General features: G+C 34.7%; 1 protein-coding gene across 2 annotated transcripts in view; it reads right to left on the bottom strand.

The window, feature by feature from the left end:
- Positions 1–6,484: 6,484 nt before the first annotated feature.
- Positions 6,485–17,351, bottom strand: part of LOC139137711 (anoctamin-7-like) — a 74,532-nt gene continuing 63,665 nt past the window's right edge. For both annotated transcript variants that reach the window (XM_070705953.1, XM_070705954.1), the window contains exons 16-20: positions 15,022–15,227; positions 14,600–14,733; positions 13,839–13,929; positions 12,602–12,736; positions 6,485–11,334 (exon numbers count right to left, since the gene is read on the bottom strand). In XM_070705953.1, coding sequence (XP_070562054.1) covers positions 11,254–11,334; positions 12,602–12,736; positions 13,839–13,929; positions 14,600–14,733; positions 15,022–15,227 — 647 coding nt within the window. In that variant the 3' untranslated portion in view covers positions 6,485–11,253. The remainder of the gene's footprint in view (positions 11,335–12,601; positions 12,737–13,838; positions 13,930–14,599; positions 14,734–15,021; positions 15,228–17,351) is intronic.

The raw sequence follows: 17,351 nt of genomic DNA, 5'->3' as shown, positions 1-17,351 counted from the left end.
ATTCATCACTCTTGTCACATTGCTGAGGAATCGATTTATAATTACCTATAGCTAAATTGCAACAGTATAGCGACGAAAGCTTGTCAATGAGTAGAAAACACAAATTATTATTTTTAAACAATGTTTCAAGTAATATTTTCACTCCGAGGCACGCCATGCAAAGAAAAACAATGCACTTTATAACGTAATTGACAAATAGATATCCCAAATTTGCATTTTATCAAAAAGTAGAATTGGACTCGGGGACAGATTTTCGGACCCTCAATCTTTTACAGTTTTTATCTGATCCACAATTTGAGGGGCCCATTTTAAAGCTTGTTGATTAATAAAAAAAATGACTGTCTCAGTTTTTTCGAAAATCGAAAAGTTTATTTTCTGCCATAGAGTTAACATAGGAATGGCGGCCATTTTGAATTTCAAATATCAGTAAATCTTGGGTAAATTGTTTCTCTAGTACCAACCTTTGTACGACGCCCCAGATTAGATGTTTATTCTTGATTTCGTAAGAGAATGGTCGAAAGTTTCGAGCAAAAGTCTTTCATTTTCGAGGCGCTCAATATCTTAAAGGGTTTTTAGTTTGTCAGCAAAAGCTGGGGAAATATTCACGTATATCTTTTTTCTCAGATGTTTTCGCGTTTCTTTGCCATTTTAATGTATCGTGGTATCGTCACGTGGTCTCCAATGCAGGCTTTTAAATTGAAGACTCAATAACAGCTCACATTTTCGGGCAAGTATAGCAGTCATTGAGAGAGAGAGAGAGAGAGAGAGAGAGAGAGAGAGAGCATAAAACGAAGTCCCTATCTTGTTTGTAGAGTGTGAAAATATTTTTCACCTTAGTGAAGTGGTTGCTTTCTTACGAGGATTTTTTGCAGTCATTTGAAATGGTCAGATGTCATCGCAGGCTTTATTTGGTATTGAATCGTATTCGATCCTAGAACTACAGACGGTATCGGAATATAAACAACATAGCAAAATGAACTCCGTGATTCATTGAGGAGACTCTGAATACAATAATGAAATACAGCTAACGGTATGGTATTGTATGGTAACGTACAGAATGAAAGGTTTTCTCATAGTAGTAACATTGCAAGGAAAGCACTATAAAAAAAGTATCACAAAATATTTACCTACGAAGACCGAAAAACATCGTGACACTTGAAGGTAAGATATGGGAACAAAGCTCTTACAACAGACTGTTGTGGTATAAAGTACGAAGAACCATTTCCAAATACTTTGTCGGGTATCAAGAATGTTCTATTACTGTTATTACGACTTAAAGCCTCAAACAAAACAGACAATCTGCCCATTTTTGTCCGTAAAATGTACTTAAACCTATCCCGATAATTTGGTTTTATGGCTTAAATCGGACATCTATTGTGTTGGATCACGCCATACCAAATTGCCGTATGTCACATAATTCATTGTATTTCTTATTTGACTTAATTTCAAATTCCATCTTGATATTTGGCCAGTACCTTATTAAAGTTTGATATGTAAGAAAAGTGAGTTTTGAGGATTCAACTAGTCCAGTTACCTATTTCGTTTCTATGATTTAAGGTTATGAATTGATTGTGTTGCCATGATTACTTGGATTTACAAGAGAATGTCCAAAAAAATCAAAATTGGTTCAGGATTTTTATGTAATGATTAATTAGGAGCGGACTCTCTCCTAAAAGGGGCTTTTTGCGTAATTTGTGCATAGCTTTTATTTCAAAATAGCAGTATATATACATTTTACCGTGTTGGAAGAATTACATGACACTTTCTAACTTTTTGATTTTTTGATCATTGAAGTTAGATAAACTTCACTTCATAAATATATTTTGATTTGATAGAGCAATATCTTTGTAATGGACAAATGAAAAACTATAGGTGAAATAGTATTACAGAGATCACAATATTTTGTTTTGATCAATCTCATGAAATGGTTTTACTCAACTTTATCGCACAATTAAAGAACATAAATTATTATTGTTTACATGTTAATGTCTTAATAAAAGTTCAAAGTCACCTTTCGCTCCCTCTCTTGTCTTCTTTTCATATTACAGGAAGGATACGACACATGTGTCAACAACTAGATAAAACTTTCATTAAAGGGCCTATGACATCATTTCAAGTTTTTATTTTTTCCCTTCAAAAACTCAGCCAGGGGACCTGTCTATGGATTGCATATTGTTTCAGTTCGGAAAGATGTGCGCGAAGGGCGAAATTTGACTCCTTTTTCATGCCTGATGATCGGGGTCTCTTCGCACCCGAGCCAGGCAGCGGTATTTGCATATTGACCAACAGGTACAATTGACGTCATTTGTACCACGCTATTGTCACGAAAGTGTACTTAGCGGTCCTTGTATAAATTAGACCACAAACAAAGTCAGCTATAGAAACAGTGCTCACAGACGCCCAGTAAACACTGGCAAGGAAGCCACACCGGGGGTCCAGCTTCAGAGGACTTGTCGAGTTGCTTCCAGCGAGGACAGTGTTGACTAGAATTCAGAAAGTGATTTCGAGGGGAATTAGCTTGAAAGCGCATAGGCGACCCCAGGCATCCGGGATGAGTGGCTCCAAATCAGAGTCGGATTCTGACTCTGAAGGATTAAGCCCGAGTGGATAAAGCAATAGAATGCTCAGGAAAGATTGGAAAGTACGATGTCATGAGGCTAAGTTTCATTTCTTTGTATGAAATACGACAGTATCAGTCTTAGTTTGAACTTTTCATGGTTGATTTAATTTTATAAAAAGTGGAGCTGTCCCGCGCGTGAGTATTTCGGTTCAATGCATTGCATGTTGTAGCTGCAGTACAGTAATATAAGCTTACACTCACTCAGTGCGACAGTTTTCGGACGAGCTCAGTTTTCGGACATTCAAACATGCTGTTCGTCGTACTTACTTCGCTCCGTAATGATAGCGTTTTACAAGTCATGTGACCTCATATTAAGTGATACTGCTTTCCCGTTTTTGATAGTTTTTTTAGTAGTAGCTATTTCGGGCGCTACAAATTTGGCGAAGTTAGCAAGACCGTACGATAAAAGGTGCCGAAAGCAATACACAGAGACAGCCCCTATGTCCGGTAGACAATCCCCAAACACGTTGAAATATGGTTGAGTCGTCTATGGATTAAACGTAACTAATTATCGCGAAATATTTACATACAGTTTTTTTAACACATCGAAAATGAACATTGGGGTTTCGAAGTTTCAAAATATCAATATTTAGCCCCTAATCACATTCCAAATACGACGTCCGATTACTGCGATAGCAGTCCGATTACTACGCACTCAACACGGGGTCAAAAATTTGGCAACTTGATCCCCTTAATACCACTTCCGTCATGTTAACAGTTTGACGATAAACACAATAATGTCTCGAAAGGTATGGTAATAATATTTCGTAGTGCTCGTCATTGATGAAACGGCTTTGGGCGAAATTCACTACCCTGTCCGAAAACTGTCACACTGAGTGTAACTGTGTAACTATAATTTCATTGGAGCACGAGACAAGTGGTGCAATCAACCCATGTTCCCGTGCATTTTCAGAGCAAACGAATCCTGCAGAGGAGCTTCCTGCCGCACAAATGTTCCCCGATGAATGAGGATGTGACATCAAATGTCATCCTTCTTGTAATGTTTATTTCCCATATTTGGCATGAAAGCATAGTACACCTAATCACATAGCCTGACAAGTCATTTTAATTTACTCGATCGGCGCGGCGATCGGCCGTACGCGACATGTGACCGTTGGTGATCTCGTGAAAGACCATGTCACTGCAAGCTTACTAAAACATTTAGGAACTAAGCTTACAATGTTCTTTCGTACGCTGCGCGCTGGGTTTACGTTCTGAGCAAAGGAAGCCCTTGCTTCACAACCTTACGGAAATGAGATTTGCCGAGGTGTGAAAGATTGTTTGCCCGTATTAAGATAAGTCGTCGGCTAAACTTAGAAAAGCCGAAAAAAGTCGAACGAGTTGGGCTAGGGGTAGGCCTACACGCCCACCCGTAACTTTTACTTGCCTTTTATCTGGACAAAGGGGCGATGTGCGATGCAAGGCAGTAAGCTAACTTCAAGGCCCAAAGAGTGATTTTACGTTTGGTTGTATGGACATGTCATAGGCCCTTTAAATTATGTTAACAATGATGTGATTCCACACTATCTGATATTTTCTGAGCTTTTATGACTGGTTCAGAAGAGAGTTCCGTTGACATCCTTTGTTGAGTTAAATATAACAGAGCTACCCAAATTTGATGGAATTAACTGAAGCAATTTATTTATCTGCGCTAATTGCAATGAATGGTTAAAGATCAGGATGACTTGATTGAATACTGTATGTTTTTGTCAAATCCTGATGGCAATAGTTTGTTAACAGAGTAAACATTTTTATACCCCATTAACCTTTAAGATAATTTCACCATCTATGTAGTATCTATCATTCTACAGTGCCCACTAAAGGTTAGCTCAGTCAATTTCAGTACAGCTTGCTCTGATAGACAGCCGCACCTTCTTGTAAAAATTGATGAAAACGTAAATGAGCAATTCACAAAGGAGAATAAGTAAAGTACAACGATCAAACCTGCAAAGGTATTGTCACAGACGTAGTTTTTCTTCACTGTTTTCTGTATCAGTACCTCTCCTTTTCTTCATACTCTGACTGATTGGAGTAAATAAAATAATTATAATTACATTACCTAACCTAGTCTCTTTTTTACATCCCATTACAAGGACGTTTATCTCTCATATACACGTCTTGTAATTAATTAGTCAACACAACTAATTATGCTAATCAATGGACTAATCAGGGATGTTATGGGTTGGTCTACATTGCAAAAGATAGAGATGTAAATGAATAAGGAAAGAGTCAAGAAGCTAGGCTAGGTTATATAATCATTTATTTTATTTACTCCGATCAGTCAGAGCATGAAAAAAGGAGAGGAATGGATAGAAAAAACAGTGAGAAAAGCTCAATACGTCTGGGCCGCCTGTGGTATCGTGGGACGATCCATGTATCAGAATTATCTGAACGAGTTAACCATATGGCATATCATGCCCATTACACATTCAAAATAATAATAATAATCATTTGTTAAATCAATAAAACAATACCATATTTGACTATGATCAACCTATCATTGAAGTGTGATGAAATTCAGTGAAGTAACTTTGGTCTGATTCCTAATTTATCAATTCATTATGTACACAAACATTAACCATGTGCATGCAATGTCCAAAAAACCCTTTGCATGATTAAAATATTTTTTGTAAAATCACCTCGGACATTAAATCAAAGCAGATGCTGCCATGTTAAATATGTAAATGAACATATAATTAGCATGTGATGCCAACAATGTCAGCACAATCAAAGTATACATAAAATCCATGATCCGATAACACTAGGTCAGAATTCCTAATACAATAGTTGTAAACATAGACACAAAACAGCACAGAACAGACAGCAAATAACCGGTACACAAACATAGTCAAATTCATGAAAGAAAGATATATTGACCTCTGGGCAAAAGACAAAAAAGTGATGTCTGGTGTTTCGAAAATAGTAAGTGCATCCTGCCCACATGTGGCACCCACTATAAATCAATCTGTAAGTCAGACAGGTAGATATAACAAGTGTTCAGCTTATCCTTGTTTCACTGATGTATCTATCTGATCCAATGAGTGATGTTAATTCTATTTAATTACAATAATTCATGAAGTAAGTAGACAAATTCAAATGAGCATATTATGCCCATCAAAAATTTCAGCATTTTAAGAATCACCCCAATTGAAGTATATGCATAGCTAAGGTAAAATGCACTAGGGGAGAGATATCAAGATTTCAAATTTTCACAATTCTTTCCTGATCTACCACTTATGGCTAGTCATTTTAAGGCCCTTCAAGTAAGGATTTTCACCATCTTAGTCTTTCGAAAAAAAAAAAAAATTGTCTATAGAGTTGACACAGGGAAGGCAGCAATTTTGAATTTCAAATATCAATGAAAGTTAAGTAATTTGTTTGTCCAGTGTCGAATTTTGCACCATGATCCCTTATTTTTAGTCTTGATTTTGTAGGAGAGTGGTGGAAGATTTAATTGAGGAAGTTTTAGCAAAAGTTTCTTCCGTTTTCAAGGCACAGTCGACCTTAACCTGTTCAATCCAATTCCATGTAAATAGGTACAGAATGACCTTTGATAACAATGGTTTGGGTCATTTCTTGATTTTGAAAAGGTCTATTAAATGTGGTTATGTAATTTTAGAGATGCTCTTCATAATTATGCAAAATACGCTTACCAAAAGCTGCCCAGGTCAATATCTTCCGAACAATGTGTCAACCTTATAGTAAAATGCCACTTGCTCAGCAGCATGATCATAACCATTGGAAGAACTTTGTTGATGGTCACCAGATTAACACCATGGACACACACATACACAGAAATTGCAACCTATGACTTCATTTGTACCACTGGCAAGCCGTGACTAAGTAAATTGTCTTACATCTGTGTTGAATTTCGATAAATTTATTCAGTTAAACCGCAAAAATGCTACAGTGAAACAGTGAATAAAACAAAGCATAGGAAAAGTGTAAATATTGTATCAATAGATATCTATGTATCAAGAAAATATACAGCCATGACAGTGTGTAAAATCAGAAGTGTAAATACTGATGAAAGTAATCGTTCTACTCTGTCAAAATAACCTATGCCTTTTTTGCTTTTGCTATATGGGGAATGATTTAAATCAATCATGAATAATACCAAGATCAAGAATTCCAAATATGTCAGGCAATACGTACAATATTGTGTAACATTCAAAATTTCTAAATTCAAGAAGAATGGTGCAATTAAAGCCAAAATTTTTTAAAGTGTAAAATTTATAACTTGCAAATGCATAAAGAACACAGCCTGTTGTCAATAATGTCTGCAATAGTCAAAGAGAAAGTATGCTATGGTATGTGAACATCTGAACTGTGATGGAAATATTCAAATTTCAACTGCTGAATAGGGTAAAAAGTAACAAAATTAAAGTATACAGAAAATATTAAACTACTTTTTCTAACTTTTTCTAGCAACGCACCCTCAAATATAACTATGCCCAAGGGATTATGTGCACTTCACAGAGACACAAACGAGCTGTCAACAGGTCATAACACAATTTTTGCTGAAAGTTTGTCAACTTTCATATAAATTGGCAACATTTTTTATTTTCCTACATATCATTTTGGACTTATTTGTCACAACTATGTCCATGTTAATTGAGGCTAAATGAAAAAAGAGAATATTACAGATAACCCTCTGTATTTGCATAAAACTGATTGAAATTCTTCTGATTGTCCATGAAATACAAACTAAGATGATATTCAGTATCTTAAGCCACGGAGACATGAAATCTGGTCAGGAAATTCAGTAATCAATTTTATTGTTCTTAGCCCTGAAATTGTATTCAGTTATTGCGTAATTTGTTAAGAATACATGCTGGAGCTAAAATGGGTTTTCTTTTGATGATGGTAATAATTCTCACTTACTTGGAAATGGCTCTGCATTTAGCGTTTTGATTCAGATAAAGTATACATAATTACAAGACTCATTCTGCTCATATCAATAAGAAATCTACTCAATAATATTTCAAACACTTCAGAGATTCCTGTACTTCAATTTTATCATGAGATATTCCCATACTTCAACTGAACTATAACTAAGGAAAGCATCACAAAACAAACTACTTTTACATCAATCTCGGCAAAGTAAAGGTAATATTTCTCTCCATTTCTTGGATTGATTGGACACACAGTGGTCTTTTTCTTTTGTGTTGATGTGATTCCCATATCAAAAATTCAGAAATTTTTTCTATTATACTTATTAAAGTAACATGGCACCTAGTACCTGATATTTAATATTTAGTTCCTGAAAGATATAAAAACAGCCTCAAAAACATTAATACTGAAAGTTCCCACAACTCTTTAAGTTTTTAAAACAAATAATTACACTTGGTGATATAAAGAGCTAATAAACTAAAGCAGCTAAACCTTGCAACGAATCTTTGAAAATGTTTGATACTTTATAAGCAACTATATATTTTAACACTATAGAGACTGATATTCTTAATATTACAAATAATTTGCATAGAATAATAGGATTTGATTTCTAACTTTTCATAATTGGACATAGCATACAGTCTGGCAAACAATCTAAAACTGACAAATTTATGCATTTAAAGACATTCTATGGGAGGGGTTGTTGAAGGTTTAACTTGGTGCTTGATAGATACTAAAACATATCAGAAAAATTATTACACTTCAAGTTTCTTTTTTGCAATTGATTGACAATAAGAGATAAAAACCTTAATCACAGTTTAAAGGCCCTGACCATATATCAAACTGACTATAAATTATTTGTGACTTAATCCTAGATCTAGACATGCTGATTTCATTCAAAAAGCAACCACCATGGGTTTTCAGAACCTTGTAATTCATCCAGGATTTAAATTTGTAATAATATGTTCTAAACGTGATAATGTTTTTACAATACCATAAACAAATAAGCCTCACTTTGTAACAGTAATGGAATGAACTAAATTGTAATAAAAATTTCAGTCAAAGAGTTAATTTTCTTCAAGATTCAGTAAGGTTGAATGTTTTTTTCCATGTCCAATAGGCATTTCGATTGAGTACAGTAAATGATGTCAAACATTGTAAGACTATTAAATCTTCTCAATATGTCAATTTGGCAATTACGCTATTTATATGATAATGAGCCTCTACTGGATTGTCAAACTGTACTGCATAAATGGTTTTGTATCCAACTAGTAACATTTTAAAACAATATTAAGGATTTTAAATATTCAGTCAAAAGATTACAGAATAAATTTAAAGCGTATTTAAAAATCTGCATCATTAACTTCAATAACTTTATCTGTTCTTTCTTTTATATGGAAACTAATTCCACTTTTTGCCCTGTTAGAACATACTTAATTGTCAGATAATTTTGTCCATAAAGTTACCATGTGAGTTTTATTGAGACAGTTTATAATGCTATATATTGAGATCACCATGTAATTTGAATTTCTATAACTATCTCCAGTCAGCCACTTTGCCCTGGGGCTGAATGAAAATACCTCTGTCTATGAGATTTTTCTATGATAGTATATGCTGAAATGAACTCATTAGAATGAAATTCACTTTCATTATGCATCATGGCGATATCAACATTTCTCTCTAAAGATGAAGCCAGGAGTGATTGCACACTTAATGGATGACACTTCATACAAAGATAAATTTGGCAGTGATGTTTGCCTCAATTTCTTTTCTGTGTAATTAAATGCTTCATATTCCTGGTTATAGTTCTGTAAGTACAGGCACCACATTGAAAAAGACTCAATTTCAGCTAATGTGACCTTGCGTAGATATCACAAGTCAGTATATAGTCAAATATAACAAATCTCAATTTTTAACTTGCTTGCGCTGCGTCTGGAGTGTTATTTAATTTTCAACCCTGAAACAGACATACATCGATTGCAGCCGGATTACATGAAGTTGTTCCCTATGATATAAATCACATGCACAAAAACTTCTATGTCAACAATAGGGTTATACATATGAAATTCAAAGGTATGATTCCCCGTATATATTCAAAGAAGGTACTAATACAGGTTAATATAGCCCAGCTGTTTCTTCCTGTTAGTGCTGGGCAGGACTTGATTGTGGACCCTGCTATACAAATTCTATACTTTTTCTTCCTGTTAGTGCTGGGCAGGACTTGATCGTGGACCCTACTATACAAATTCTATACTTTTTCTTACTGTTAGAGCTGGGCAGGACTTGATTGTGGACCCTACTGTACAAATTCTACATTTTTAAGTGCCAATTGATTATTGCACATGGTCTGAAGATATTGCCTTCAATACTGTCTTGAAATTCAAGTCTGAAATTTAAATTCACATAAACTGTCATTTGATATTACTGCTATCTACAAAAGTGAATGTTTACCACCTGAAATAAAGTAAAAGGTAGTAGTCTACCAAATTATCTTACTGAAATGAATCTTGATGCTGGATGAAATGGTAAAGATATTCAAACATGATGGATAAAATACATTTCAAGCACAAGTATGTATACAAAGTTTCAAGAAACTTGGCTGATTTTGTTATCTTTAGAGAGACTGAATTTTTATGAAGTGGTTCAATGGTGCGGTATAGCTTGTATTGATAAAGTATGGTGTTCTACAATTTTATGTAACATTGCAGTGTTATGCCAACATCTTTTGCACCGCACATGTCATGTGACTCAAGGCAGAATCATATTAATAAATACTGAGACTAAACTACTAAATCAAGTAGTATAATGTTGAAGTGAACATTTCTTTATGATTGTATCAAGAATTGAAAGTACTGGCATGGTTGACTTTGGATAGTAAATATGTAGTATATTTCAAACTCTATGGTCTACTACTTCTGTGGATTGTATTATATGTGTAACGCTGTCTAACTTCAATATGTCAGCCACATTGAATTTGAAATGGCTGTATGTTGGCCATATTGAATTTGAAATTTCCATATGTCAGCAATATCAAATTTGTAATTTTCATATGTCAGCCATGTTGAATTTGAAATTTCCATATGTCAGCAATATTGGAATTTCCATATGTCAGCAATATTGAATTTGTAATTTTCATATGTCAGCCATATTGAATTTGAAGTTTTCTTACTTTATCCATACTGAATTTGAAATTTCTGTATGTTGGCCATATTGAACCTGAAATTGCCTTCTATTATCTATACTGAATTTGAATTTCCAAATTTCGGCAGTGTTGAATGTGAAATTTCCTTACGTCAGCCATATTGAAATAAAAGAAGACTGAAAAACTCAAATCTTTAATCATAATATTCAGCAAATGAATTTCACTTCCAGAGACAATTCATTAATGGTCTTTACATGAAAGAAGAATGTTATGAATATGTACAGTCAAATTTATTTGGATACTATATATTTTTAGTTTTATTAAACTGTCACTTCTTGATCATCCTGATATTAATGTTTGTGTTCAGATCATTTATCACGACACTTCTGAAGAAGTCCTCTCGCATCACATCTTGAATTAATGTAATGTTCTGCCAATGTACTGGACTTCACATATCCCTTCAGAAGTCTTGTGAAATTACATGAAACTAATTTCCTGGAACTATTATTTACTTTCAGTATGGTTAAAAATTTCATGACATAAAGGATATATATACACTGATCTGAACTTTATTCTTCAACTATTGTGTGGATTTCTTTTACGTAGTTGGTACACCAAGTGTTATTCTGCTTTCATCCACGGGAGCTGATGCCTGTCCCCTATCTTCTTCATCATCAGCCTTTGAAAAAAAACACACACAAAAAATCCAATGTAAGTTCTTGGAAATACTTAAAAACAGAGCTACACATCAGACATGTCTTAAAATGTGTAACAAAGACTTTTCTCATAATTTTCACATTGCTTGTTGTGAACTGGAATTTTTAGTTCTGAAGAAGTTCAACAGAATAAAACAAATTTTAAGCAATGATTTCTGAAATGGAGGCAATTGAAATACTTGAGAATCTGGTAAGACTTAAGAGAACTGGGTCAAACGTAATTTTTAAATTTTTTTTATTATTTATTTAGTTCAAAAGCTACACATCCCATATAAAAATACATATTTTATTGCAGTACAATACAGAACACTGACAAGGAGGAATAATAGCACATTACAGATAACAAACAGAGCCACCAGACCAAAAAGAATAAAATGAATGATGAAACATAAGAAGTTAAAACAACAAATTAAACTCTTTAATAGCTGAAAGAATCAAGGAGTACTCCTGATTACATAGTATACATCGACTTTGTATATGATTCGTTGTATTTTGAAACGACAACTGCATGCGAAATGAAAATTTTGTTCAGAAGACAATTCTTACTATTGTGGGGTCTAATGAAGAAATTATAGGACAGTTTTTGCCTGAGAGCATCGAAAGATGGAATGTTGTTTGATACAAACGTTCTACTGGCACTGTAGTCACATGGTATACAATGAACAACTGGACAAATAAACATAATCCTAGGGGGTCAAGTTTGATTCATCAAGTATGACAGGGGCCCTATTAACTGCCAATGTTTCCATGAGCAACAGGGGGCCAAGTGTTCGTCAGCTGCATGGAGAATCTTTGCATTGATACAAAGTACAAAACATTCAATCACTACACAAGTGCCTGATTGAGTGCTCTATGATTGGACTGATTCATAAACAACATTTACTGTTTTTTGGGAAGATACAAAACATTACTTGATTTCTGATGTATGACTTTTGATACCCTGTAATATTTGTGCACAGCCTTTAGCACAGCATGACATGCGATACAACACAGTGAAAGGCACATATACATATGGCTTTTAAATGTTCATATTGTCCAAATATTGTCATATTGTCTCACAAAGCCAACCAAGGGGATGATCCAAAAGCACTGTTTGTGTTCACAATTAAATTTCCATATTCCCTGTTGTAACAAATCAATGGTACATGTAAACAATATACCAACAATTAGTATGAAAGACAACATGAGATCTCTCAAAACTGACAGAGGAGGGCGATATTCAGTACTTACTGGTGGAGCAGCAGAGATATTTTCCGCCAATGCTTGTTTGGCAAGGTATTTCTCCCTCTTTATCTTGATTTCCAAAGCCTCTGGCACATCAGGTACAAAGAAGTCAATAAGTCTTCCACAGACGAAAACAAAATGCTGAAAGTGACAAAAAAAACATTGTTTGATCACAAAAAAAATGTTGAATACTACACAAGATCTCTTTTCTACAGTAATACCTTATTCAAGAATCTAATCAGAGCTGTTAAAGGAACATATTCCCTTATATGATACACCTACATGTACTGTTCTATGTGTGCACCTGTCTCATCCACATTTTGCTTTTGTTTTCCATTGTATTTCCTTAGGAAAAATATTCTGTAGAAATTCAATTGAAGTTTATTGGATTCTCTAGATTTCTATTGAAGTCTGTAGAATTCTAGAGAAATCTGATGGAAATGTGCTTCTATTGAAATTCAACTGAAAACTTTTCATAAAATTCTAAGTGAAGTGTGACGGAACTATATTTAAAGAAAATACAACACGGATTGCTGGATGACAGACATGGCGTGTGGATCAGTTGGTGTTTTTTTACTATGTCTGACCTCCTGCTTGACAATGTTTCAACTGTTGTAGAGTTGAATCATTTATGATTGACTCATATTTCCGCCTAGCTGATAATTGCACTTGAGAGTGTTGGCAATTCAATTTAGACAATATGTCTAGTTCGTCTGATGCCAAAGGGTCAACACAAACCACTGTAATTAGATATGACGACTTAGAGTATTTCAGTGTCCCTGTAGCCATCTCTTAAACTCCAACATTCTACAGTAGAGTGTATGTATCAAGAAAACCCAAAGCATCCCCACTTGACCACACTAGATGACATAATTGGTGGCAGCGGTGGGATCGGACCGTTGACACTGATATGTCAAATAGGGTCATGACCCTAAGTGACGCCAAGGTTGCAAATTATTCAACCCCTCAGCCTTGGTTGTATATTATCAACATGGTAGTGCCAACAAATTTATAATCAATCCATTTCAAATTACAATCTGTGGTTGATTTCCTATAAAATCAGTTCCTTTGTTTGTCAAAGCGGCATATCATACTTGTCTTTTCTAATGTACATATTTACCATATCTTAATGTTAAAGTCCAGAGTAAGAGGGTACACAACAGTTTTGAGTGCACAGAGCTCACAGCATCACCAAATTTCATACAATTATAATTGGTTATGATTAATGGTATTAGACACTTACCTCAAACAAGATGACAAACCCAAGTCTGAGACACAACAACTTCCAGTAGAATATAGTTTCATTCCCATTTTCATCTCTGTAATCCTGGTATCTATGAGGCAGACATATGTGGAAGCGACATTAGTGTCCTAAGATAAGGCACAGACATGATATGTGTTCATCTGTAGTACTCAACTACAGCAATTAACACACAAATGTCAATACAATCTAATTTACAATTAAGGCAATGGTTCAAAACTGGTTATGGAATTTTTAAAACATTTTTTAGAAAGTTTGTCTTGCTCCTATCTTATCATCTCAAACACAAAGTTGTCTTATCAAAAGCAATAACAGAGACACAGCATGCTGTATGAACTCAAACTATTAACACAGTTTTGGCCATACTGACCAGGATGGTTCCTAATATTTGAATTAGAGTGTATGTAGTACAAACGTTTTGTGAAATGAGGACTGAGATTTGCTAGAACCAGAAATAATTTAAGGTTTACCAAGATATAATTGTATGACTGATCAACAGACTGATTATGTTCAGAAAATATCAAAATTATTTCACTCCTTTTCAGTCCCTGTCAGAAACTGAAAAGCATAAGTATGGTACCAACTTGAAATTTGAAGCTTAATTCCCATTTCATACAAAGTCTGATATCCATGAAATTCTGATATGACATTACACTATCTTTGAAAGATCACTATCATTGAACTTGACATAAAAGATGAGGTTAAATTTAGTGTAGAGTTTTCTTGAACTAACTTCCACACACCTGCATTGCTGGCTGAGAGCTCCAGGCGGTGACACTGACAGAGTAAAATTGGTGTATCCATGCAGATTCCAATCATAGTGATACTTGTACATCAGTCTGGGTAAAAACTCAGACGTAAATGCTATGACAAACGCCTGGAAGGACAAAAATATTTTTGATGTATTAAAAGTTGTCTAACAAATGATTAAAACATGTTGTCTAGGCTCAACCTTTGGCACTGCACTGCATTTTACCAAACTTTTGGATCGGCTTTGCAATATTTTACAGTTTTGGATCCTGTTATCAGATATACAGTTTTGTGGACAATACTAAATACTATCTTTGAGTTAATGAATCAGTCACGATTCAAAATTAGAAGAAAACAGACAACAAATCCTGATTAGTAAATTCTAAAATAATACATAATGTCTACTGCTACCTACATTTGATACAACTGCAAGTTGAGTCAATGAATCCAATATGTTAAACCAAACACCAATGTCCTGAGCCCTGTCAGCCACGGGTCTTCTCATTTCACAGACAAACTTTGCAGCATCCAGACGGATTTCTACCCAGTTATTGAGTAACGCAAAGAGTGGAGCTAGCGGTAATGCCGCCACAAAGATTGTGATGAAACCAAACTGCAATACTAAAATACAAAAAAGAAAATACACATAGTCACCTTCCATGAATGAATGAACTGCTGTAGTTTGTAATTTTAACTATTGTACTGTATGGTCAGGAAATTATCGTATCCAAGGGATACCTTACCCATCTTCTGGCTGGACATTTTCAATGTTTGATTGATTGAAATCAATATTTGAATGCATTCAATATATTTAACAGGTATGGAAATTATGAATAATCTATGCAGATGTGATCCAAAAGGGACCATTTGATGGACAGGAAGGATTAACATAAACTGCCTTGGACTGTGTTTTATGGTTTCATTGTTAAGGTTCCTTCCAGACATCATCTCTGACTGCTCCATCTTCCAATGTGGGAATTTTTACTTTGTATCCTTTCTTAACCCTTTGCACCCTGACCCCCTGGTACCCTATGACATCATGCAGACATTTTTGTCCGAGCTGGGTTCAAAGGGTAATACCACATATGATTTTTACTAATGTTTTAATCTGAATGCATATTTTTATTTAAGCTAATAAGATACATACTTTTATCACAGTTTTTTCCAAACATTTTAATCTTAATGCATATTTTTATTTAAACTCATAAGGGTATATACATTTATTAAAGTACTTTATATATAAACTTTTAGACCATCACACTGATGGAGGGACTGATACCATGTACACTTTTTATTCAAAATGATAGATAATATACCATTAACTGAAGATCTGACAGATAGTATTTTTATATAAAACTTTTAGATCACTTTGACTTTTTTCAGGAAAGATCCAGGATATTTATCTTTTCTTTACTGCTAAACATCATTGGATGCATGGTTTCTTTCATTGCATATCTTAAGGACTCTCCTGGTGCTTTCAGAATTATTTCAAATTTGATTGTTGTACTTGCAGTATGGATCTGATGTGATGAACACTAAAGCACTCATTACTGACAACATAAAAATGTAGACAGCATAGTCTCCTACCGTACTGTTTACATGGGCACAAACTCAAGTACACTGTGTTTATATCATAATGATGTAGGTGTTACAAAAGGTTTGCCAAAATATATCATACTCGTCCGAGTATAAGCCCCTGGTTGAGCAACACTAAACAGCTGTAAAACTAGGGGTGGGGCTTATACTCGAGCAACCCCATGTTATCTGCCACGGACGCTTAATTTATGCTAATTTTATGCACGATTTTTTTCAACACCACTCAATCATTCTATCGCTTTCAAAATCGACTTACACATCAAAAGAAATTGATTGTACAATCTCTGAACACAGACGTGACATTTTGGTGAAATTTCAGCGTCAAAAAAAAATCCAAACTTGAAACAAAGACGTCATACATGCTGCTGATCAACAGTACATGTAATGTGAACAGGCATGCACTGCCTACACGGAAAGGCACTCAATATTCCAGTATCAAACTGTCTACATCTTGTGGAAACAACAACATAGCAGTGAAAATTGTAATAGTCACCAGCAAAAGTCTTCACAAATGAAAGGATAATTGCTTCAAACAAAAGAAACGGCATGTTTAGAGAATGAAAACATCGTGGCCGTGAATGAAAATAAACAATGGCTGCCGTGAGTGAGACTATTCTATTTAGGCGATGGGGGTGAGCAGGGTCAAAGAATCAAGATAATAGTGGGAAAACGTGTCATTTTCCTTACGATGCTGTCAAGGAAACTCCAGTTTCCCATTGTTTTAACATCTTTTAATAGTTTCTTTATTATCTAAAAGTAATTTTACCAAGTTAAATGACCAAATATACTCTCCTAACCTTTCTGTATTTGAGTTACACTAGGGTAGGGGCTTATACACGGATGTAATGCATTTTCTAAAATCCTCTGAAATCAGTAGGGGGGCTTATACACGAGCAGGGGCTTATACTCGGACGAGTACGGTATCATATTTTACTTGGCAAGGTAGCCAATGCATAGTCACCGTACATTAGTGTTGTTCCCCAACTACAATGGTTTGTTTGTACATATCTTTTAAAATATTCTGATCTGTGGATGAACATGTTAGCTTTTAACCCCTTGAGTGCTGTAATTTTTCACACTAAAATTTTAGTGCAACATTTTACTGATTTTATGAATTTTTGTGTAATGTTGTCATAATTTTGGATCAAA

This window comes from Ptychodera flava, chromosome 7 (genome assembly GCF_041260155.1).
Source record: "Ptychodera flava strain L36383 chromosome 7, AS_Pfla_20210202, whole genome shotgun sequence".
Taxonomy (NCBI): domain Eukaryota; kingdom Metazoa; phylum Hemichordata; class Enteropneusta; family Ptychoderidae; genus Ptychodera; species Ptychodera flava.
Note: the sequence above shows the minus strand (reverse complement) of the source record. Positions and strands in the feature narration are given on the sequence as shown.